A 25,974-nucleotide genomic window follows, 5' to 3' on the forward strand; every position below is an offset into this window, starting at 1 on the left:
TTCCTCTTCTCCTCTTAAATATTGCAATTATATTCATTAAAACAGTCAGGCACAAGTAAAACGAGTGGAGCTTCGTCTCGTAGGTATTTGTCTCTGAGCACAGCACTGGAAAACAGCACTGCTGTGCTCATCGACGAACACAATGAGGCAGCCAGTGAAATTTATTCATACTGCAACATGCACTACATCCAGCTGCTTTAGATCAGCAAGGAGGAAACATTTCATGCGTCTTTTCTCAATTCACTCATTTGTAATACAGTCTAAAATCTAAAAACAACTGTTGGAGCCAGGCACTAAAACATACACAAATATGTTTTTTCAAAGCTGAACTGTGTAATATGAAATACAAGATAGTGTTATACATTTAAATCTCATTTTGACACAATACACCTTGGTGAAAGAAAACTAAGGAGACAATAGAGAAAAGACAATGATAGTTTATTTGTAACCTTATCTTGTGTATGAACTACAAACTCTGATTTCTATAATCAATCTCCATCTTTTTTTAAAGGTCATGAAATAATGTTTACATGAAAATCAATCCAGTCGTCTTTTACAGCATCTCTCTCTCTCTCTCTTTTATTTTGAATCTTTTAGAACAGGTTGGCACATGTAAAATTAAAATTTAAAAAGTTTTTGTTTTGTTTTTTTTATTTTTTTATTTTTATTTTCAAAATTTATTTTTATAGAAATCTACCACTAGAACAGCATTCCCTCTCAGAGACGAAAAGAAAGAAGTTACGTGAAACGGAGAAAAAAGCATCTCGTTCACTCCTTAACTGAAACCCAAAACACAGATGTGTTTGCATGAAGGGACTGAACAAACATACAGAAAAAGAAAATCACAAAAAGTCGAAAAACAAAAATTCTAATAAAAAATGATTATATTATAAAATACGACAAAGACCTTTTCCAAAAATGATGACAATTTAAGACAATGATTCTATTCTTTAAAATAAATAAAATGCAACTGAAAACCCAATGACTTGGTTTACTTTTGTGCTAAACTCCATTGACGATAAGGATTTTTTTTTTTTCGCTTTATGTTCAGATTGACATCAATTTCAGTGAAAACGCAAACTAAATTCAGAAAGACAAGAAAATTAATTAAGATTCGAAAGAGCAGCATATTCAGATGAAGAACAGTCTTTTTTTGCAGGCTTTGATATCTTGATTAGGAAATGTACCAGATGGCCTTTGCTTCTAGTGGGCAGGAGGTACTCTCAAAAACTTTTTCGTAATGATCTGAAATAGCAAAGCTGACAAGCATAATTGCATTAGATCTTTTAAAATCAGAGTTCATCTGCTGTGTGATCAAAATATGATACAGAAAAGTTCACCAAATGTCACATGTTATCAGTCAGCATCTGTATTAAGACCAGAAACGCATGAGAAAAATCCCCTTGTCAGTCCCCTGTGCACTTTGCATGAATTATGAACGGCCAAAAATGAAACGCTATGGATCTGAATAAAATGTCACAGGTTTATTGGTTTAATTCAAATTACCTATAGAGCTCTAGATTGCTTTATAGATTAAATGATGCACTTCAAACAAGTCCACTTTGGCTCTTTCACCCAGCCTAGCTCTCTCATTTGACTCTGAATACATTTAAAGTGTCAAGCCAATGTCTGTCGGCTACTCCCCACCCCGTCCAAGGTCATTGGTTTCTATAGTGACCGTCTCAGGCCATTCTTATTTCATAAATTAATTCATAATGTCAAGTCATTCCCCCTGCAGCCAAAGGCTACTGTGTGTGTAAAGACGAAGATGGATGTATCATCCTCGGTCTGTACCGAAAATAAACTAAAGTAACTGAATATGATTTAAAAGTTTAAAAAGAATTGCATAACTGCCTAAAAAGATTGACAGCGCAGAATGATGGAAGATAGAATATGAAAGAATTCAAGAAAAAAGAACTAGTGAGAGGGAATAAAACACAATCGGTTCACAGAATCTATAAAGACACACCTGTGGCATCTTTGGAAGCCTTAGATCTGAGCCGCACTGACTTTGCCCACTTATTTAGGGTTCTGTGTCTGGCTTTAAGACCATTCCAGAATGATTTCATTCAACTGTATCCATGGAGAGCACCAAGACAAGTGGATTGAAATGGAAATGGTGCTACGTCAGTACCAGCTTTATGTTTTTTCCACTTAAAATAAAGGCCTACAATTTTCAGCCCCCTGCCCATATAGAATTTGGCATAGAATGTGTGTGCTGCATCTGAGTATTGGTTTAGTTGGCTGTCAAGGATGAACTGCCACAGGAACCCAAGTTGTTGTACGCTATGAGTAAGAAAATGCAGAAAACAGTTTAAGGACTTAAATAAAGCTTATTTTAAGCATGAGATGCCTCAACATGTATTTAAGGTCATGTGGGATGCCTCCAAATGCTAACTTAATCTATAAATCTTCTGGTCCGAGCACAGAAATTATTTGAAATTGTCCTGCATGCATCAAATAGACATGTTCCTGACATTTGGCCCGGTTTTAATTGGGACACTTTTCCAGGGCTCCTTGTTCTAAATTTTAGGGTGGAGAAGCCAGGCGTACATCTGCACGTAATTTGTAGCAGCCATCCCTGTTGAAAAATTAGCTGTTTAAAAGCTTGTCTTCCAGTCTGTCCAGTTGAAAAGTGCCCAAAACACCTCTAAAACCAGCTAACAGACGGACCAATATAGTTTAAAGAGCCTCTTTTACAGCAAAGACAACTGAATAACTTTACAGTCAAAATTCACTAATTAAGGGGACGTCAGTAAATGAATAATTTAGAATTAACATGATCAATTCAAACAGTTATGGTGTGGAAGTTTTCTAATATGACAATCTGTAACCTAAGATCGACATTAAATGTGAATCTTGAGATTTCAGAAAGATGGAGAGTTTTAGATTCATCTGCAGTTGACTTGGGTCTTCACTTACAGAACAATAGATTTAAACAGAGTTTAAAAGCATATTAGTAAACCAACAACCCTTAAAATAACATTAAAAAACATGGAGAAATAATTGCTGGAAAAATAATTGCAGATTACATCTTTTCTTGATTAAACCACAATAGTTATTTTCCTTAAATAAATAACTTCTGTTATGTAAAGACACTTTTGAAACGGTTGACGTACACTCAACTCCCAATGTCCTTTTGTACCTGTCAACATCCTTCTCATACGTCTTGCATCAGTCTACTGTGTCTTTGTTTCGACAATCTTCAAAATCGATGTGTCACTTACTGTTTCTAAGAGTTTTAGAAGTCTTTTTTTCTTTGTTTAATCCACATTATGAAAAGCAGTTCAGATCTGGGTTTCTTGTACATTGTCTTTTGAGCTGGCCCGAATTAGCAAAGGTTCGTGGGCAGAGCTGTGTATAGAATTGATGGTGGAGGCATGGTTGTACACAGTCTTGTAGGCGTTGTAATGATTCAGGTGCTCATGCTCCAGTGGGGGGAGAGTGAGGTGGCCCTCTATGGTAGGTCCACCCGTTACACAATCCTCGTCCATGTTGATGATCTCGATTGTTCGCGTCGGTGCGTGGTGGTTCTGCTGGTGATGCTGTTTGCGCATTTTATAAAATATGATCAGCATGACGGCTGCCATCAGGGTGATGGCCACAAAGCAACCAATGATGATCTTTGTGGTCTTCATGACCTCATCCAAAGTGTTGAGGGAGCCATCAATCAGGGCTGTGACTGGGATGGTGTAGGTCTTGTCGGTGGCCTTGGTGGACAGTGGTGTCCGTGCTGTCGTGGTCGTAGTGGTAAAGGAAGGTGGTAAGGTCTCCCAAATCCCAGAAGAAGGAGTAGGGCCGCTCTTCTGCTGTACCGTTGGCTGGCCCTCATCATGTGCTGCTTCTGTGGTCTCGACGGTAACTGTAGTGAAGTAACTGAAGCTGCTGTTCTCTGTCGAGGACACATTGAGTGTAGCTGAGGCTGTCGTGTTGCCTGCGGAGTTGCTCACCATACAAGTGTACGTTCCCGTGTCCTGCATTGTGACATTGGTAAAGTTCAGCGTTCCATCGTTGAGCACAGAAATGCGCACCTTGTATGCCCCGTGCGTCATGATGGACCCATTGGGCGTGATCCAGCTGACTGAGGTCAAAGAATTTGCTCGACATTTCAGTTCTGCTGCCATGCCCTCAGTCACATTCAGGTCCGCTGGTGGCTCCACGATCACCGGTGCATAACAATGGAAATAGTTCTGGTCGAGTTCACCGATGTAGCGCCCTTTGTGGCTGGCAGGGGACGAACAGCGGGCACAGCAACTGGTATTGGCCGGCACCATTTCCTTTAGCCACCAACTAAGCCAGAGGATGTCACAGTTGCAGTTCCAGGGGTTGTGGTGCAAGTGTACCCTCTCCAAGTGGTGTAGTGGGGTGAAAAGGTCATGAGGCAGGAGGGTAAGGTTATTGTGGGCCAAATTGAGCTCCACGAGGGACTGAAGATCATCGAAGGCATTTCTCTCAATCGTCTGGATCTGCGCATGCATCATCCACAGTTTCTGTAAGTGGACGAGCCCTTTGAAAGACCCTGGCCTTATTATAGACAGCTGGTTCCCTGACATCTCCAACTCATCCAAACGGACAAGAGGAATGAGGTTGGGGATCTCCTTTAAGTTGCACATGCCCAGGTTCAGGTACCGCAGGTTGCTGAGGCCTTCAAAGGCACCTTCTGAGATATATGAGAGCCTTTTAAGCTCACCCAAGTCCAGCCTTCGCAGCGATGGTACACGGTTGAAGGCATAAGAGGGTATACTCTCGATAGGGTTATTCCTCAACCAAAGCTCTTTAAGTTTGGACAGGTACTCGAAAGCCCCATTGGGGATTGTGGTTAGACGATTTTCGAAGAGCTCTAGAGTGTTGAGGTTGGCCAGCCCATTGAAAGCTCCGATTTCAATGTTGCGGATGTGGTTCTTGCTGAGCTGCAGGATCTCCAGGTGCCTTAGATGCTTGAAGCTGTCAACCTTGATCACCTGGATGAGGTTCTCCTGAAGGTTCAGGTACCTTGTGTTGGTGGAAATACCATCGGGTACATCTCGAAGGCCACGTCGCGTACAGATGACCTTGCTGAACTGGTTGCTACAAGAGCAGACAGAGGGGCAGGTCTGCGCTCGCACCAAGCCAGCCACCACCAGAAGCTGCAGGGCCAGCGACAGCACAAACAATGGGTCGGACAGGGCCCGGTTCCACCTAGGACCTCTCATCGTCTGCTGCATCAGGGAGGAGGTCATCTTGTTTATCATTCATAATTCGCTGACAGGTTCTCCACTCTTTGGGAAGGGTTTTATCAGGCCGAACTGCAAAAAAAAAAAAAAAGAGAGAAAGAACCATATAAGGTTTGGAATACCACTGTAGATTACACTAACACAAATCAATGCTAAAACAGAGAGATGCTATAGATAACATACACTAAAATGTCATACATATTCATTCTTATTCCTGTTGCTTATTTGCACGTTTTTCAGTGCCTGATTCATTAAACAAATTATGCAAATTAGGTAATGCCATAAATACTGCATTAAAATCTGCACTGCAATCAATTTCCATGGTGCGATTCTCCACCAAAAGGGTCAAAACTGTTTAATAAGTCAGTGAATTGGAAAAACTATGAAAAAACAAAACAAAACAAAGATTTTCTAATATTAGCAATGCATTTTGAGAACATGCTTTGTTCCATTAAGGTACACAGGAACAAGCCAGTCACTATATAGGTGCTCCAGCATTGAAAACAATCTCTGTCTAGCCACTAAAGTCCCTCTAGCCTAGTGGAAGTGAATCACAGACAAAACATTTCACACACACACATGCACTGTAGGTGACCTTGGAAGAGTGTTTCATATCCATTTCATTTTTTTGAGTGTGTGTGGTGTCTGTGAGTTCATGTCTTTGCACGCACAGCACTCTCAATCTAAGTCACATAAAGCTGCACCTCAATATTGGGTCTGCTTTCTCTGTTTCCTCCTCTCCTCAGACAGGGAGATATGAACTGCCTTGTCTGTCTGTGTGACTTTATTTATTCTTGCAGAGGAGGCATAAATAAAGGCATGGCTTCCCACCTACCAATCCTTCAATCAACCCCACATATCAAGAGCGTTAGGCTCTCAGGGATACTTAAAGGCAGGCACATGTGTGCCCAGACTGAGAAAGAAACCTGGATATGGTGGACAAATGCATGTTTGTTTTAGCTTTACATATGAATGTACATATGTATTTATGCATTTGAAGAGAGTACATCTTACCCAAAACAAGATTGGTTTTATCCTTGTTTTCAAGGGTCTATAAAGATTTTTTTAGTTATTGCATTCCCTGAGAATCAAAGCAATTACCTTAGCATTCCTAGCAGCACACTAGTTTAAAAACACAATTTCTCTGAGTATTAGCATGCAGTCAGCTTGTTTTATAAACTTGTATTTAAAGGGGTAGTTGACTGTTTTGTTTTTCCTAGTCTTGATTGTGTTTACAGGGTGCAGTCATTTTGGTCTTAATGCTTCATTTTTTTTTTTTTTAAATGCATTATTTTTCACATAATTTACATTTATTCCACACCGCTCTGTCCCTTCTCCTCTAAACGCACTGATCATTTCCTGCTTTTATGAAGCCCCTCCCTCAGAAATACACAATGGGCTCAGATTGGTTAGCTGGTCGTGATTGGCTAAACTGCCTCTAGTGCGCGTCTAAATGTCCTCAGTGGCATGCGCTCCAGTTGTATTGTAAACAATGGTGTCATCTATATTGCTTATCAGTTTGAGCCCGATTGAAATGCAGAGGATATTAGTGAAGAGGATCGTGCAGAACCTGTACAAGCCCGGCTCTTAATGGCATGTTTTTTGTTGTCTCATACTTTTAGATACCCTGTTATTTGTAAATGCTACTGCTTCTGTTAGCTTTTAATATGTGGTTTTATCCTGATTAAAGCTTTGATACAGTACAGCAACCACACGCGCGTCCATGTTTAAAACTTCTCATAGCTATGTGAAAATAAGTGTATAAATGAAACAGTTCATTGTTGGAGCTGAGCTGATGATCTGAATGAAACAGAGAGAGAGAGATGCAGAGTGTGTGTGGAGCAGTGCGACGCCAGGAACAGGACTGATAACTGCTGTTTTAGAACATTAATTTTGAAATTTGTGAATCCATTAGAATCATTAGAATACAGAATTCTTTCTTTCTTGAATTGAAATATGAATTGTGATTCATATATGAATAGATTTTAACATGCACCCCTAGTTTTCTCTTCCTCTTCTCTAAAGCAGCACAACATGGCCTCGTCCCCTTTGCTGCATGTTCCCGGGGGCAGGGTTTATGTAAATTTCTGAGTTTGTAGTCCCTACTAGCCGTTTTTGCAGGCATTAAACTGCCATAATTTTAAAAGATGATATCTCCGTTTGCATTGAACTTTCAATGCTGCAACTTTGCATATATTGTTTATTCTCAAACAGCAACATTACACACTAACGTCAAAAAAGTGAAATCGCAATCTACCACCCCTTTAAGACCTTGTTGCACTCTGCCCTAATATTTTAAAAACAAGAACAAGTCTCATCTGAATGCTCCCTACAGAAGTCTAGTCTAGTGAACATAACCCTCAATCTCACTAAGTATATAATGCTTCCTCAAAAACGACAAGTCATTTAGACAACCCACAGACTAATCGATTATGAAAATGTGCTGCAAATAAACATAGCACATTTTCTCCATAGACACTCTGAGCACTAGAAAAGATTTTGGATTGCAGGATGTGAAAGAGAGCTGTTGAACATGGATGTTCTTCCCTGTGGGCATTACAACACCATGTTGAAAGCACTGTTTGTACCACTTTCCACTCTCTGGCTTGCCTTTCCTCTTCCTCTCGGCAGGGTGCTGGTCTTAACCTAATAGTAACTGCCATAACAATCAATTCTTTCATCGCAAATCTACTTGAATTGCTGCCCTGAAGTCTTCTAGACTGCTGGTGAGGATCTCACACGAAACATATACTGAACCGTGTTATCACTAAATGTTTTAAAGGAGAACGACTCGCAGTAGTTAAACGATATGCTCATTTTTACTTCATTAAATTGAATTTCATGCAGAGATAATTGTAATATATATCTTGCATGTAAATGATCAATTACAAGAAAAGATAAAGCTTTAACTTCACAAATCTTTTCGAAAAACTGAAAATCCCTGCCGGTTTCAAGTGCGGGGTCCGGTTTATCTTCCCTGATTTGATTTTACACTAATAAAATTGCATAACACAATCTAGGTTGCTCCAAGTCAAAAGAGTGAAAGAGAGGGGAGCAAACAAAAAAGCACTCCACAGAAATCCTGCTGCCTCTCAAACAATGAGCCTGGCAAAATTAGATTTCATGTGGGAAGGGAATTAGATGAAAAAAATGATAAACAAAAAATAAGATTATGAAATGAATACATTTTTAAACTTCTGCCCCAGTAAGAGATGATGAAGCAGGCGGTAAACGCTTCAGCAGGGAGGGAGGTAAAGAAGAGTATCAAGCGGCGGAGGCCTTGAAAGGCGTGAGGTGTAACGAGGTGAATTAATTTTTTCAAATAACATGAAAGTGAATGCCATTGCTGCTGACAACAATGCGGCTGTGTGCTTCTCGGCACAGTGTGAGTTCGAAAAGCTTCTGTGCTTTCCGTCACACGGCGGGGTGAGCAGGGTGAGGCGAGAACAATTATGGCAATCATGCAGTTCTGCAAAATAGAATCAAATGTCAAGAGCTGTATTGGATTAATATGGTGTTCACCTTTGAGGAGAGGAGGTAAGAGAAGATGAGGGAAGAAGGAGAACAGAAGAGGAGGAGGAAGGAGAAGAAGGAGAAGGTGAGCAATGAAAGATGAAGAAGAAGCGTAAGAGAATGGAAAAAAGGAAGATGAAATAGCAGAGAAAAGAGGGGGAAATTAAAAAAGAGGAACTAGAAAGAAAGAGGAAGAAGAAGGAGATATAAAGAGGTAGTAGTGAAGTGAAAGGAAGGAAAAAGGAAAGAAAAGTGAAGGGAGACAGAGATATATAAGGTAGAAGAAGATTAAGAATGGAAGGGAAGAGAAAACAATGAGAAGTGAAGAGGAGGAAGAGGAAGTAGAAGGGAAATGGGAAAATGGAAGGAAAGAACTGAAAAGGAAGGAAAGGGCAAGGTGAAAGTGATGAAAAGGGAAGAAGGAAGAATAGGAAAGGAAGTAGGAGGGAAGAGGAAGGAAACAAGAAAAGGAGGAAGTGGTGAAGAAGAGGAAGTTGAAAGGAGATGGGAGAAAAGAAAAAGGAAAGAGATGTAAACAGGAAAGAGAAGGTGAGGAAAAATAGTGTAACAGAGGAAGCAGACAGGATGGTGAAGTAGAAGGGAAGAGGAAAAGGAGGTAAAAGATTAAAGGGAAAAGGAGAGGAAGTCAAAGCGAAAATGAAAGGAAAGAAAGAGGAAAATGAAGCAGAAGAGAAGAGAAGGGAAAGGAGGAGAAGGGTGACGTAGAAGGTAAGAGGAAAATGAAGTAAAACAATAAAGGAAGAATAAAAAAATAGGAAGAGGGTGAATGGAAGAGGAAAGAGAAAGAAAAAAAGACAAAAAAGAAGAAAAAAGGAAGGAGAGAGGAAAAAGAAGTAAGGGAAGTAGGAACAAAGAGAAGAGGAGGAGGAAGGAAAGAAGAAGAGTAGGAAAGGGAAGGAGAGGCGAAGAGGAATTACAAGAGAAACAAAACAAAAATAGAAGGCTTACTCATGCATTGCATCGTCATTTGGCAAACATACATGCAGATGACACCCGGGCCACAGATGCCAGTGATGCTGACAGAAGAGGGTAATGCTGTCATTTAACAAATATGTCATATCAAAAACTGTTCTATTCAAAAACCAAAGGTATTGAGAAAATAAAAGATTTTTTTTAGATTTCTCAACACACTCAGAGATAGAGGCTCTGAGCCAGGTTTCATTTATCTGCAGGCCTGCTGGAGCACAATTCATAGGTATTCTGGATAGCATCAATAAACTATGATAGTTCAACCATTGGTTTACAAGACTGGGAATTGCTTCATATAAAAGAAAGTGGGATGGGAAGTTCTCCACAGGGTCATCCATCTACAGCCGGATGAACAGCTTATGGGCTGTTACCTGCAGCAACAGTGGTAACCTTCAGGTGTTACGATCAGGTGCAACAAGACCAGGAATGCCAAGACAGAGTACTCTTGCTAATATTTAGTAACTTACTGTTATGTCACAACATTGCTGGTTACTTGCTTTGCCAACAAAAATATATTTCCAAAGAAAGACACAGCAGAATGAATTGGATGAGTAAATGCTTCAGTGACTCACTCATAAGAGTCATTTGCTTCATTCCTCAATGATTCACTGTTTTGAACTAATTTGCTGAGAATGATTCAGTGACTCACTCAGCGATGGTCACGTTTATTACAGAAAGAATCAAGTGTTTAAAAATAAATGGATGAGTGAATGACTCAGTGACTCACTTAGAGTCATTTACTTCATTCCTGAGCAGATCAATGTTTAGAACTAAATGATTGAGAATGATTCAATAACTTATAAAGATGGTCCTTTGTTTATTCCTAAATCATTGTTTTTGAACGAATAGAATGAGAGAATTTTTCAGTGGCTCACTCATAAAGACTCATTCGATTAATTCCTGAGTATATCAATGTTGTGAACAAATTGGTTGAGAATTAATAGGATAAAGATGGTCACTTGTTTAATTTCTGAATGGATCAGTGTCTTGATATAATTAACTAAGCAATGATGCAAAAACTCACTCATAAAGAGTCATTTTCCTCATTTTTGAATTAATCAGGCTATTGGACATCATTATTCAATGACTCATTCACAAAAACACTTATTTCATTCCTGAATGAATCAGTGTTTTGAATGAATTCATTCATAAAGACTCATTCATAAAGATTTTATCGCCACCTACTGGCCCTAACAAAGCAATTTCAAATGTCCAATTTCAGTAGTTTCTAAAACAAGGACTGAATTCGAGGACCAGAAGAAACTTCTGTATAATTAAAATAAATTTCAGTCAGTAATGTAAACAATAAGCATTGGTGCAAGGTAGCTCATTTCCCTTCTTAAAAACAAAGCTCTCAAAAAGCATCCACCAAGCAAAGAGAGCTTCTCCCAAGGACTCTCAATAATCCTGTGAGTTCTGCAGGGAGGAGGATCTTGGTTCCACAAAAAAAATAAAAATAAACAGCGATGAACAGGATGAGTCATGCCAAATCAGTAAAAAGCAACAGTGTTTCATTTATAGGGCATTGCGGAACTGCGGCTCTTTCGAGAACAGGGAGAAAAGGCAGAAAAAGGGGGCGGGGGGGAAATAACTGCATCCATCACTGTACGCTCATACTTGGGAATGATACGGAACAAAGCATGTGGGCTCCGTCAGACGGTCGCAACTCGAGGTTATGGGGAGGAAATGGGTTTTGGCAACCGCAAAACAAAAGCAGACTATCTGTTAGCACCGTGCAAGTCCAGACCCCCACGGCGGTGGCAGGTGGAGACGCACTGGCAGGGAGAGTGCTGGAAAGGCCCCCACAGAGAAAGACGAGGCGAGCACTGTCAGAAAAACTCCCCTGATGAGTCTGCGAGAGAGGAAATGAAAAGAGGTGTCTGGATGTACACAATGACAACAGGGAAATACATGAAGGCTGAAAGATAAGGGTGATATAAATACTGGAGCTCGTTGAAGGGACCGACTGTCTAATGAGAAGCGGGATACAAGCAGGTCAGCTGCATTTTTTACAGCGTGGAAATTAAGGGGAGAACAGGGTGCGATAAAATGGTGGAGATGCCATTAAGCTGGATTCTCTCTCTCTCTTCAACATCATTCCCAAGCAGAGCATAGCCAGTGCCGCAGCTGGATAAAGTGCAGCATGTGAAACTGTGAGCGTATTAATGTATATTCATTCAGTGACAGACATGTTTAAGTACAGATGCATGACTTCATTTCAAGCTTTTTCCATAATAAAAAAGAAAGAAAATTACTTTTACTACAGCATTCTGGAGAGCAGGGGCGTTATATGTATTACAATTATATATATATAGTTAAAAAACAAACTCTTATATATTTGTTTACAAATATAATAATAATATATATATAATATATAGATATATATATATAATATATATATATATATATATATATAAATAACCAAACGCTTATATATTTGTCTTACAAATATAATAATAATAACAACAACCTTCTTTTTTCTTAAATAAATAAATAAATAAAGCTTAATAGCCATTAATCTTAACAACATACTAATACATTTGAATTTATATATATATAAAAAATATTTAAATCAATTCACTTTCATTTAAATGTGATTGGGAACAGAACAGCTTAAAATTGAAAAAGTCAAGAGATTTTTCCACAAAATTTGAAAGAAAGAAAAAAGGAAAGAAAGTTACTTTTACAGACAGACAGACAGACAGAGATAGATAGATAGATAGATAGATAGATAGATAGATAGATAGATAGATAGATAGATAGATAGACTAATTGAATCAAGTTAGCATTTTCCATTCTGCACGAGTTAGAATGAAGCGTCGTCATTCTGCAAAAGAACAGGCACTTCCAAAGTAACAAGTGGCCATCTGGCATATTCTCTTTTCACAAACCGCACTGTTTATGCAAATGAGTTCTATCTTCAAATTAGCTTCTCCGCAAATGCATCACTTCCCCAGACACGCCCCCATACGACAAGCCCCGCCCCTTCTTGGACACCAGATATCGATATCCCTCCCACTCGTTTTCAATGGGCACTGCAAAGTTTCTGTTCGACGTCTCCTTGGCGACCACTTCTTCAGCTGGCACTGATTTACTTCCTGTCCTTGGTTGCCATGCCAACCCTTGCAAGGAGGCGCCTTCACTACACATGTACGATGGAGACAAATTGTGAAGAAAATCATCTAAATTAACACCAAAGCCTTAATTTTTAATTAGTTCAAAGGTGTCAAAATACATCTTGACATGAAACAGTGACTCGACATGAATCCAATATAGAATTTAATGCAGAAAAAAGATGTCAGATCTATGAATAGCAACTCTTCACTGCTATTTCTTGCTAGACTCACTTGTTTAAGTGAGACAGCTGTGGATTTTCCTATCCAAACGCCACTGGAGTTTTGCATTGTTAATGACTTCACAATAAGACGCCCTGAAAGCATCTCTTGACTAGAGTTGATTAAAATGTCAATAAGAGAACCAATCTTCTCTCTGCCAATCCAACAAACAGACAAAGCTCAGTGTCCTCTGGCATTTTATCCATTTCTATTCATATTCAAAACCCCTAGTGGATTTCTCGCCCCTCATTTTAGCAAAATGTATGTTATCTGGTGAAATGAACCAATGAGTGGTGATTGAAAAACATTAAATAAACAGATACAGCACAAATGCCGCATTGCTGAGGGCTTTTTTAAAAGACGTTACTGTCAGCGTTTTGAGAAATGGCTGAGGGATATTTTGGAGCAATAAAGGAGAAAAGAGAGTGAAAGGGAACCGGCACACACACAGTGGGATTGTATGATGTGAGCTGTTCTTATGTCAAATGCTCCCTAAAACTTCATTCATGTAAATTGGCTGGTGGAGAGCGACACGTCGGGCTTGATTTGCACAGACGTTCGTCCATTTTCAGGAATTATACAAAGAGCAGGTCTGAGGGGAGGCATTGCTCTGGGACTAAATCTAAAGTAACTCCAGCGGACCCATTTATGGGACCAGTTAACTAGCCATCAGAATAATAGTGGCTTTGGCGTATGCATCTAATTATGGTGTTGTATTTTAGTAAAATAAAACAATTAAACATCCTTAAAAAATACATTTACTTGAGATGGGAAAATGCTTATGATATTAAACCTTGCATTAAAAGAAAAATACACTGGATAAAGTTAAAAATGAAGCTCGAAACAAATCAAACAAAACTTTGAGAATAGGGTGAGAAATTATTATGAACTATATTAAAAAAAAAAAAAAAAAAAAAAAAATCCTGTATTTTTGATCAAATAAATGCAGCCTTGATGAGCATAAAAAACTCATTTAAAAAAACATTAACAATCGTTGTGATCCCAAACTTTTGAATGGTAGTATATATATATATATATATATATATATATATATATATATATATATATATATATATAGAAAAAGAATAAACAGCACTGACTAACTCTGCAACCCCATCACTGTTAACGATCAACTACAACATTATAATAGTGCTGTATGCTGCAATAGGCCACATGGTTACGTGATACAGTGTGAATCAATCTTGACCCTTTGACCTACATGTGAACAGCAGGCTGGGAGTAGATGTGTGCAGTTAACCATGAGTGGCTGACCAATGCATCCGCAGGGCACCGCATTCACCAGACAATCCAGTCTAAATTATTTTCACGGTCCGCTCGGAGGATGGAGAGGGGTGTGGGTGGGGGTGCGAGGCCTGGCCTGAGGCAACACATTCTCCAGACAAATGAGCCATGCAAATTCAGACTCGCCTCTTCAGACAGCGCTCTCGCACCCGGAACACGCTTTGGACCAGTGGTGCTAAAACTGCAAGCTCACACAGACTTTTATATCCAAACAGAGGCCTGGTTAGTGCAGTTACAAATGACAAAATACAGCTATTTCACATTTTGATTCAACTGAGTATGGTTATGTAATCCAATTAAACAATAAGTCACAAAGAGATGCTTTAAAATTCAGATGAAACAACCAATTTCACTAATGTGTCATATTTCTAAGTGAAACGAAAGAATTAAATTAAGGACTTGATTTAATCCATCAGAAATTATTACTTTCTGGTTTAAAACACTGTTAATTATTTTAAAGATTTTATGAGGTTCTTGCTCGAAGCAAGGTGAACAAAACTTGTTGAATGAGAATTGTATTAGGAAAAGGGTCCAACCAGGATATAAATGTGTGTGTGTGTGTGTGTGTGTGTGTGTGTGTGTGTGTGTGTGTGTGTCTGTGTGTCTGTCTGTCTGTCTCTCTATCTATCTATCTATCTATATATATATCTATATATATATATATATATATATATATATATATATAGATCAAACCAATATTTTTAATATATGCTAAAGTGTTCAATATTAATTTTCAATATTTATATTTTCTATTAGTATTAAACATATAATATATTAATTAAATATATAATAAGAGAAAATATTAAACTACACACACACATAATAATAATAATAATAATAATAATAATAATAATAATAATAATAATTTCTATTAGTATTAAACATATAATATATTAATAATCATGCTTATGTTTAATGTTATAATATTAATATTAATTATTAATAACCATAATTGTTTGCTATGAAATATATAATGTGCTCATCATATAATTATATATAGATATATATATATATATATATATATTATATATATATATATAATATATATTTAATAATCACGATTAATTCACAATTAGTTTTGTTTACATAATATAATGTGTAGGGTATATTTATTATGTATATATAAATACACACACATAAATTATATATTTAGAAAATATTTACATGTATATACATTTATATATTTATATATTCTTATATTTTATATATATATATATTTATATTAATATATAAATATAACATATTCTTCTTAATATATACATGCATATTGCTATATATACAATGTACACAGTATACACACATATATTATGTAAACAAAACTTTTATTTTGGATGTGATTAATCGTGATTAATCATTTGACAGCCCTAATATATATATAATGTTTAAAGGCCATATTTAATGATTATCGTCTATTGTTAGATGAAAATTCTTTTTGTTTTGTGTAACATAAAAAAAGCCCCAAAACATGTATAACGTGTAGCGTGTTTATGTAATGTAACAGAACGTGGAAAAATGGTCAATTTCGATTTTATCTTGACTATAACAACCATTTGCCATCGCTTCCAGTAGTCACACTGAACACATCAAGTCAAGATGGGCGCAATGCATCATGGGATACAGTATCCCACACTGACATCCCTCTCTCTCTATTTCTAAAACAATTACACATTCGGATCCACATATGCCCCATCAAAAACACAGAAAACATGACAAGAAATCGATAACCGCAGATAATCTCCTCACGCATACGTACAGACGTGACGTTATCTCCCGCATTGCTGCCACCTGCTTTGATGTATTAGTGTAATTAGGCAGAATTGTGTCTGACACACAGATGCAGCTTCGATCGGGTCGCGAACGGACACCGCGGAGGAGATCTGCTCTTACGATCAATGTCTACACAGCATTATACGCGAATTTGGACAATTCTTTGCCAGAAATCACATGGTGTGCTGTCTGTCATTTGATTTCACCAAATTCAATCTGCAGCCTTGGGATGAAGCTTGTCTTATTGAGGAATTATTGATGTATGATGAAGAAAGCATCTGTACGTTCACGACCAATGTTTCTTTCACAGCTGCGTCTGTTCAGCACCAAGGACGGGGGCTGACCGGCAACACATGGCTCAGAGGAACGGACCATGTCTGGTGGCGCATCGCAAGGCACAGCTGTAGACCGCCAGACCTCATCAAGAAGAAAAGTTGCCTGGATGGCACTTAAAGGGATAGTTCACCCAAAAATGAAAATTCTGTCATTAATTACTCACCCTTATGTCATTCCAAACCTGTAAGACCTTCGATCATCAGCAACACAAATTATTTTTGATGAATACAGAGAGCTCTCTGATCCTCCCATAGACAGCAAAGATCCTACCACGATCAAGGTCTAGAAACGTAGTAAGGACATCGTTAAAATAATCCAACTGTAATTTCTCGAAGCTATGAGAATACTCATAGCTTCGAAAAATTACAGTTGAACCACTGATGTCACATGGATTATTTTATTGATGTCCTTACTACGTTTCTGTGCCTTGATCATGTAAGGATCCCTGCTGTCTATGAGAGCTCTTGAATTTCATCAAAAATATCTTAATTTGTGTTCCGAAGATGAACGAAGGTGACATGAGGGTGAGTAATTAATGACAGAATTTTCATTTTTGGGTGAACTATCCCTTTAAGGGAATTCATAACAAAGCCAAAAACTATTGGTTCCTGTCGTCATTTCAAAGACGCCTACAACTTTTACGTTATCCTGACAACCCGTTTTGCACGTTTCAATATTATCGCCTCCCGGAGTGTTTCTCCTAACCGTACTGTCGTTAGCGTCGTTTGTCTTTGTTCCTTGCCGCGCTCCAAGGTTGTCAAGTGGGTGTGGAAGGACGGATACCTCTTTCAGGATCATAAAGTCAAGTGGCAATTCTGAGCCTCTTCAGTCAGTTCCCCACGCAACACATTCACGTCTGTGAACAAATCACAACAATTTGTGTTATACAAACACCTCTGCATCTATACCGACATTTTGTTGTACGATTCAAAACATATGATTATATGTATTGGTTACAGATATATAGAGTCTAGAGTATGCATGTTTCAAATAAGCCACCAGCACCACGTGTTCACACCACAGAAAAAAAAAAAATAAATAAATAAATACGTGGCTGGGAAAATGTGCACAATTCACTAAATGTTCACACAACAGATTGGCCTGTCAACCTGCAACAAGCATCAATATTGTTTCAGTTTTCTCACTAGTCACTAGACATTAAAGAAACCAAATTTAGTGAGTTAACATCAAAGTTTGCATCAAAAAAAAAAAGAATGAATGAATGAATGAATGAATAAGGAGAGAGGAACAAAAATACTACTAAATGCGCAGAAAAAAAGAAACACCACAAAACCATAGTATGCAATATACTGTATGTGCTTGTCATAGTTTGATTATTTTTATTATTTATTTATTTGCTTTAAAGGATAATATAATATAATATAATATAATATAATATAATATAATATAATATAATAAAGGAAATGCCTTAAAGTCAAAAGATCAAAACATTTCTCTTTACATAAATTTATATAAAAAATTTACCAGCTACAACAGAGAGTGAGACTTCTCGCTTTTTACGCTTTTTTTTGGATTTTTTTGTGTTTGTTAGTGTTTTTGTAAAAATTACAGTAAAAATGATTGTAAAATTGATTAAGGGATTAAAGATTGGATGTCTGATCTTAAAGTATGTCTTTTCCACTGCATCAAAAGCAGGAACTCTGTAAAAGTAGCACTAAAAGCCAGCGGTAGCAGGAGATGCAGATAGCAGGCACAATCCCTGCAGGGCTTCAGAGACAAGACATTCTCATGTTACACTACATTTGTTGAATTAATAACAGATAATTTAGCTGCAGGTGCAGGCACACACTGTGCTCCCTGCGTTAAACCCAGCATCCAGGGCTGCTTTCTTCTCTGATCTGAAATCAGTCTCCTCTCAGCAGATCTGCCTTTGAACAGATCAGGTTTGCAGAACAAACTCCTGGAACAGAATAATAAAACTGTTTCTACACAATCTGCCACCGCTGAAAAACTGCACATCTGTGTGTCCTCAACAGACATCTGTATTTTGGGTCCCTAAGCGAGTAGGTCGTTTTACTGACAGCTCTGTACTTTGCCCTATAGTGCCCCAATGACAACAAAATATGATATGATAATGACCCAAAAATGAAAATTCTGTTATCATTTGCTCTTCATGCCTTTAAAACCCATACAACTTTTGCAGAATGTGCTGGTCGCTTTTCAAACCAGTGAAAGCAGGGGCTGTCTAGAGTTTCAAATGAAAAATGAAAAAAAATAAAAAATACATTCATACGTACATACATAAAAAAACAACAACAACAAACAAAAAAACATGCATACACACACGCACACACACAGACAAACAAATAAATAAATAATAATTATTGGAGTATGTTTTACAAGAAAATAAAATTTCAGTCTTCAGTCTGTTTTAAAATTTCCCATTTAATTCAGTGTTGCTTGCCATTTCTTTGTAATTCATTGTGAAATTCAGTTGCAATTTCTGAATGAATAAAAGACAAAAAAGAGTTAAGTTGAGACTTACGAGTATACTTTTTCTTTGTATATATATGTATATATATATATATATAAAAATGAAAATGAATATATTAAAAATTCTATTCTATATACGAGTATACTTAAATATATATATAATAGAATTTTTAAATATATTCATTTTCATTTATTTATTTTTTTGAAGTTTTAACTAAAAAGTATTTGGAGTATATTTTACAAGAAAACTTAGTCCAGAAATTTTTCTTTCTACTTCACATTTAATTCAATATTTTACCTGCCATTTTTAAAAATTATTTAATTACTTGAGAAATTCAATATTTTTTTTGCACATAATTTTTTTCAGTGTGCAAATTTTGAAGAAGACTAAAAAGAGTTACAAATGAAATATTTTTTTCAATTCATTGTTTCTTGCCATTTTTTAATTATTATTTGTAAATTCAATAGTAATTACTGAATGAAAATTGATTCAAAATAAAAGTTCACAAAATGTTTTCAGTGTATTAGCTTCCCCAAAACAATGGCGTCAGAAATGCAATTATATGAAGAAAAAAAAAAAACTTGAAGGAGATATTTTGAAGAATGTGCTGGTTAAATGAAGTGAATAAAGGTTGTCTAGAATTTATGAACAAATAAATAGATGCCAAGAAAGACTACTAAAGTAATTTCTTCGCCCTGAAGTTATAACTAAAGCAGATTATTGGACTATGTTTTTCAAGAATTCAAAAGCAATTGCTGATTGAAAATTGTTAAAAAATAAAAGTTTACATAAAAAAAAAAAAATGTTCTCAGTGTATTAGTATCCAAAAACAATGACTTCAAAAATTTAATTATTTGTTGTTTGCAAAAAAAATTAAATAAAAATAAATAAATAAATATTTAAATGACACATTTTTGGCATATGTTATATCAGCAATATCTGCAAAACTAATAATAAATAAAGAAATAAAGAAATAAATATTTGAATGAAACATTTTTGGCATATGCTATATCAGCAATATCAGCACAAAATGCATTGGTCAGTACAATCCGTAATGTACAGTATGTCCAACCAAAGCTCACACAGTCATTCCCTCAGTAACATTTGTCCTGATCAAATGTCGATCTGCATGAGTCAGGACGGCCTTTCTGAAGGAGGCTGCCTCGTGTTTGATGCTTCAGATGTTGTGGGTCTAATCGCTGTGGTGTTTAATTTAACAAAGCGACAGAAAAGGCTGAGACAACTAAGGCGAGGGAGCAGTTGCCTTCCAATGTCACCATCTGTTATTTATACAGTTACCGCCTCCTACGGGAGACAGCAAAAGGCCACATATTGCAGAAAAACATAAATCTATCACTTCAACTCATTATCTTTTTAATCAGCTGACCCAGGCTCCCCTCTCAGGGGAATGACACAGCCGGGGTACGTTTAGGACGGACCCATAACTCACCAACCACTCCCCCATCCAAAGAAAAAATCCTCACAGACCGTTACCGTGAATATAATATGAGGTGCACTAGAGGAATGATATACTGTAGGAAAACAATCTCCAAGTCTGGATTCATAATGCAGGTACTGTACGTCCATCTATGTCCAAAGAGGTTATAGATTTATATTAATTTCTCTATTCATCCTGCTTCCATTTTTTTACAGACTCTAAGGATTTTTATTATTATTATTACTATTAATTGATTTATTTTTTTTAATTTGAGCCTCTACAAAATGGTTGAGATCTCCATTAATAGTTAAAATGCATTTTTTATAACTCCACTGAAGGGTTTAAAATAAGTTCAACGTTTCAACATTTAACCTTTATGTGGTATATTCTGAGAAATAAGACTTCTATAGTTGCACAAAAAAAAATAAAAAAAATAAAAAGTATATAGAATTATAATTGTTATTCAAAATATAACAAAAAACATTAATACTATGAAATATTACTCCAATTAAAAATAACTGTTTTCTATTGTATTGTATATTTAAAAAAAAATAGTTAATTCATGTGATGGCAAAGCGGACTTCACCGTCTTCACTTTCTGTTTTTATTATTATTATTATTATTATTTTTATTATTATTATTATTATTATTGTGCGTGTGTGTGTGTGTAAATCTTAAAACATTTTGTCTTTTTCAGGATTCTTTGATGAATAGATTTTATTGTATTGTATAAAAAAAATAATAATAATAATCCTGTGGTGGCAAAGCTGAATTTTCAGCAGTCATTAGTAGACACTGTTTTTTTTTTTTTTTTTCTTCCTTTTTTTTTTCTTTTTCTATTTTTGTGGAAACCATGATACTTCCCCACAGAATTCTTTGGTGAGTAGTAAGTTCAACAGAGCCGCATTTATTTAACATAAAAATATTTTATAATTTTATATGTGTTTTTTGTGTTTTTTGTTTGGTTTGTTTTGTGTATTTTTTTTGTATAATGTTTTTTTTTTTTTAAGAGTTTTTTTTGTGAACAAAAAACAGTATATATTGTCATAAAATTTTTTTAAGAAATATAAAACGTTTTTGAATGTGTTTTTTATTATTATTTTTTTTTTTTGGTATGAATATGCTATTATGTATAAGCTGGTGTACTCCAAAACAATAACAACAATTTGCATACAGAAGATATAAGCATTCAAAACGTACAGATTCTCACTCCAATATAGATCAACAATTTCAATGACATCATCCTTCACTTCAGCTTCCCATCAAACTTTCTGTCCAATCAAATGCTCTTTAGAATCTGATGTGTCCCGCCCCCTACACTAGAAATAGTTGCTGAAGCTGCGGCTGAAATCAATCAGTTGTTTACTGAGTTAGTATTTTCTTTGTGGTGAATGGCAAGTAGTACACTATATAGGGGGTAGGGAACAATTCAGACAGTATAAATATGCTTTCCATTGGGGCAAAATAAGCCACAATTTTCGTTTCAAGGCACTTCAGTGGATCTTTAACATGAATGCAACATTTCATGTGTACAGTTACACTCTAAAAAATACTGGGTTGTTTCAGCCCAACTTTGGGTTAAATATGGACTAACCATTGGGTTAAATAAAATTTTTAACCCAAAAGTTGGGTTAGTCGATATTTGACCCAAAGTTGGACTGAAACAACCCAGTATTTTTTTTTTTTTTTTTTTTTTTTTTTAGAGTATACCATTAAAAGAGATCTCAACTGTTTGAGCGTGTTTTCAAAAATATTTTACTCGCTCACCAAACTTTTTTTTTTTTTCATGTGTTGTTGATTTGCTCTGTTCTGCAAGCCCTACAAACTATTGCATTGGACAATCTGCATAAATATTTCACAAAAACAATTCCACATGATACGAGCAATTTCACTGCTGATTACAGTCTGAAATTATGCTGGAGAAAACGGCGGAGCTTCACAAACTACAGTCATAACTAATCTATTTCTGATGATTTCAGCACATAATTGTTAAAACAAAATCAGAGTTTATCTTGAATCAAAATATGCTGGAGCAAATGTTTGAGATGGTTGAACTATAATATACAATGACTATCTTGAGAACTAAGACACATGGACTAATTGTAATTCAGTCCTGTTTGATCTCATCTACCTTCCTCTCCAACGAGATGGTTCTTACATCAGCTTGTGTACTGTATGTCACATCCAATCCCATCTTCAGACGGGGCTCGGTGCCTGATCTCCAATCAGCCAAAGTGTGTTCCTCACAACCTGTTCCTGTACACTCACCTGCCGAGTGTTCCACAGTGCCAGCAGTTTCTGGACATCTTCACGCTTGGTTTCTCTAGCTGGCTTCGCCCTGTGCACACAAAAGAGAAGAACAGCCATGTTACAATTACAAACCACTTGGATCCTGTCGCTTTCTCCGGCTCCAAATGCTAAAAAAGGGAACAAAGCTTTTGTTTGCAAACCTATTAAACTAGAGGCCAACCTATTTTCTACTGACTAACTTCAAGCGGTTCCAAATAATAGATGTGCTTAATATAAACGTCAATGTGAGAAATCCCCACTTGGACTTGTTCATAATGACCGGCTACAAAATGTTCACAGTTTCCTGAGCAGAGGAGATGACTCAGACACCACCGCTGCTAAACAAGCAGAAGCATTTCTGTTTGATCCTTACGTTTCTCACGTCTAAGTGGTTCTGGTAAGTGGATAGTCATTTTTTTATATATATATAATTTTCAAAGAGATATTTTAGGAAACAGAATATTCTGACCAGATTGTTAACTCTCATTTACATCTATCTATCTATCTATCTATCTATCTATCTATCTATCTATCTATCTATCTATCTATCTATCTATCTATCTATCTATCTATCTTTCCATCCATCCATCCATCCATCCATCCATCCATCCATCCATCTATCTATCCATCCATCCATCCATCCATCCATCATCTGATCTCACCCATCCATCCATCCATCTATCTATCTATCTAATCACCATCCATTATAAAAAAATTGAACTAGCAATAAATAAATAAATAAATATTTGGCTTTGTTATTTATAAAATTTCTCCTTGCAAAAAAAAAAAAAAAAACTTTTTAGCATGGTCATTGACACCAAATACGTCATACCAGTTTAAAATGAAGAATTTTCCCATTTTATTTTATTTTATTTTATTTTATTTTATTTTATTTTATTTTATTTTATTTTATTTTATTTTATTTTATTTTATTTTATTTTATTTTATTTTATTCTTGGATTTGAGCTCCTGAAAAAAGACAAGGATTTTAATTATAGTTACTTAAATATAAATACATAATATACTACAGATATCGATTAAAAATAATAGAAAACACGTTTTATTTTAATTATTATTATTTTTTTATTTTTTTAAAGAAAAATACTGATATTGGTTGTTGGTGTGAGAGGTGTATGTATTTATTTTATAATAAATTTAAAAATTTAATGTTATTGTTTTTTTATTTTTTTTATTTATTTTCACTAACTCTAACCAACTAACTGACTCCCTTTTTTACTAATTACTACATTTGAAAATCTGCATAAATATGATACAAGCATAAAAAAATTTTTTTTAGTGTTTTTTTTTTTTGTTTGTTTTTTTTTTTCAGTGAATGAGAACCGTAAAATTATGATTAAAAGGAGCAAAAAAAAAAAACCTTAATAGTAAGACTTGGAATTTACAGTCAGTCTCTGCTAAACTTTAATTCTTAAGCAATTATTTCTGAATGCTAAAAAAAAAAAAAAAAAAAAAAAAAAAAAAAACGCATATGCCACTTTTTGTTACCAAAATGCTAATACCGATTCAAATTACCAAATTAATATTGATTTATATTACGTGTCTATGCTGATATTTATGTAAGTGTATTTTAAAAAAAATTGTGACTTTATTTGTTTGAGCTTATTTTGTCGCCCTTTGATATTTTTGTCCAAAAAAACAAGAAAAACAAATTTACATTTACTTTTGGGCGAAACTATGACTACTTCTATTTTCATTCTATTTAGTTTAGATGGTTTTAAGTTTCATTGACTTTAAAATGGCATAGTTTTCATAATATGTTAAAGATTGTAGTTTGTTTCAATTTATTTTGGATGGAAAGAAACCATAATTTTCATCTTTTCAACCTCAATTTCAAACTAACTCAAACTGGCTGCATATCAATATGATCAATATAATTATTATATTTAACATTCGTAGATCAATATAAATTCCAGGTAGTCAAACGTGAGCATGTATCTAACCCCACACACATTCACAACTGCTTATGACTATAATTATGCAAACAAACATAAAGGAAATTAAACATACTGTAATGCATAATGCTCTTCTGCATACTCTTCTCCAAATATATGTGGGCTTTTTCTGTCTAAATTGCAGTACAATATGTTCTCATCTGCACTAATGCCCCGCTCCTCCTGTCCCAGAAAATGTAATGCATAATGCTCTTCTGCATACTCTAGATAGGATGCTTTTCAGGAAGTCTTATATAATACAGAGAGAGACTGAGACTAATAATGTGGAGAGAAAGAGACGCGTGATACACAAACACGCACAAGCATAACGAGACCTTGAGTTATGATGTGTGTATCTCTTGTGAGGTGTTCTTAGGGGGGGTTTTTCTTATTTTTATAAAAAAGAGAAAAATATATTGACCTTTGGTTACACTGACTGAATCTCTCATGAGCAGTCTTCAGAGGGCAGTTAAACCGGTCAAGACTTCTGATTTGATGGGGTATGGATGTTATTGAGTCTTGATCAGGATATCACCGGCAAGCTTTGATTTGATTGGATGGTATGATATCTGTATGTATGTTAAGTTGTTTTTTGGATTTTAGAAGCCGGCAAGGTTTGATTTGATTGGTTGGTTTGGTTTTGAGATAATATTTCAGACTCTAAAATATAGTTGTTTTTAATAGATCTATCTCTTTCTCTCTAAATAGGTGAGAGCTGGGAAACAGATCTGATTTTAGTCAGTTAGAGACTTTGATTTCATGCCTCTTTCCAATAACTGTCCAGATCCACTCAGCAAACTGATGTGATACCTATATCTTTTTCTTTATATGGGTGAGAAAATGTTTTTGTGTTTTTTTTTTTTTTTTTTTGTTGGTTTTGGTTGGTTGCATTTGTTTGATCGACTTTAGACTTCAAATATTCTTGCAGCTTTGACACTAAAAAAGTGAGTCCATAATCAAGCTCCTTAATGCTTAGACTCACAATTGCTATCATGAGCGCCACAGTAAGATCATTAATTCTTATTCTCATAATTGCTTTCTTGTTTGCATAGTGTTCTATATGGAATTTTCCATCCTCTTGTTTGGTAGTGTTATTTGTTCGAGTTTTTATGCTAGATGTTAATTTGTGTTATAATTAGTTTAGTTTTCATATGTGTTTAAATTTGATAAGGATGTTGTGGATTAAATTGAAACACCCAAATAGCCATAAAGCAATGTATACACACACACACACACACACACACACACACACAGCACACACACACACATCTAGATACACACACACATATATACACACACTATAAGCAAAAAAAAAAAAAAAATGTGTGTGTTGGGTGTGTGTGTGGTTTGTGTGTGTGTGTGTGTGAGTATACTGAAGATCACC

At 35.8% G+C, this 25,974-nt stretch overlaps 1 protein-coding gene across 8 annotated transcripts in view; it reads right to left on the minus strand.

Annotated features, from left to right (window-relative positions):
• Window positions 1-421: 421 nt before the first annotated feature.
• The window catches only part of lrrc4ca (leucine rich repeat containing 4C, genome duplicate a), a 212,880-nt gene continuing 187,327 nt past the window's right edge, over window positions 422-25,974 (minus strand). For 3 of the 8 annotated variants that reach the window (XM_042753570.1, XM_042753565.1, XM_042753568.1), the window contains 3 exons: window positions 22,618-22,687; window positions 17,240-17,312; window positions 422-5,285 (listed from right to left, as the gene is read on the minus strand). In XM_042753570.1, the coding sequence (XP_042609504.1) occupies window positions 3,288-5,231 (1,944 nt within the window). In that variant the 5' untranslated portion in view covers window positions 5,232-5,285; window positions 17,240-17,312; window positions 22,618-22,687 and the 3' untranslated portion in view covers window positions 422-3,287. The other 5 variants (XM_042753566.1, XM_042753563.1, XM_042753564.1 and 2 more) reach the window with 3 other exon arrangements.

The sequence above is a fragment of the Cyprinus carpio genome, chromosome B25 (genome assembly GCF_018340385.1).
Source record: "Cyprinus carpio isolate SPL01 chromosome B25, ASM1834038v1, whole genome shotgun sequence".
In the NCBI taxonomy this organism is placed as follows: domain Eukaryota; kingdom Metazoa; phylum Chordata; class Actinopteri; order Cypriniformes; family Cyprinidae; genus Cyprinus; species Cyprinus carpio.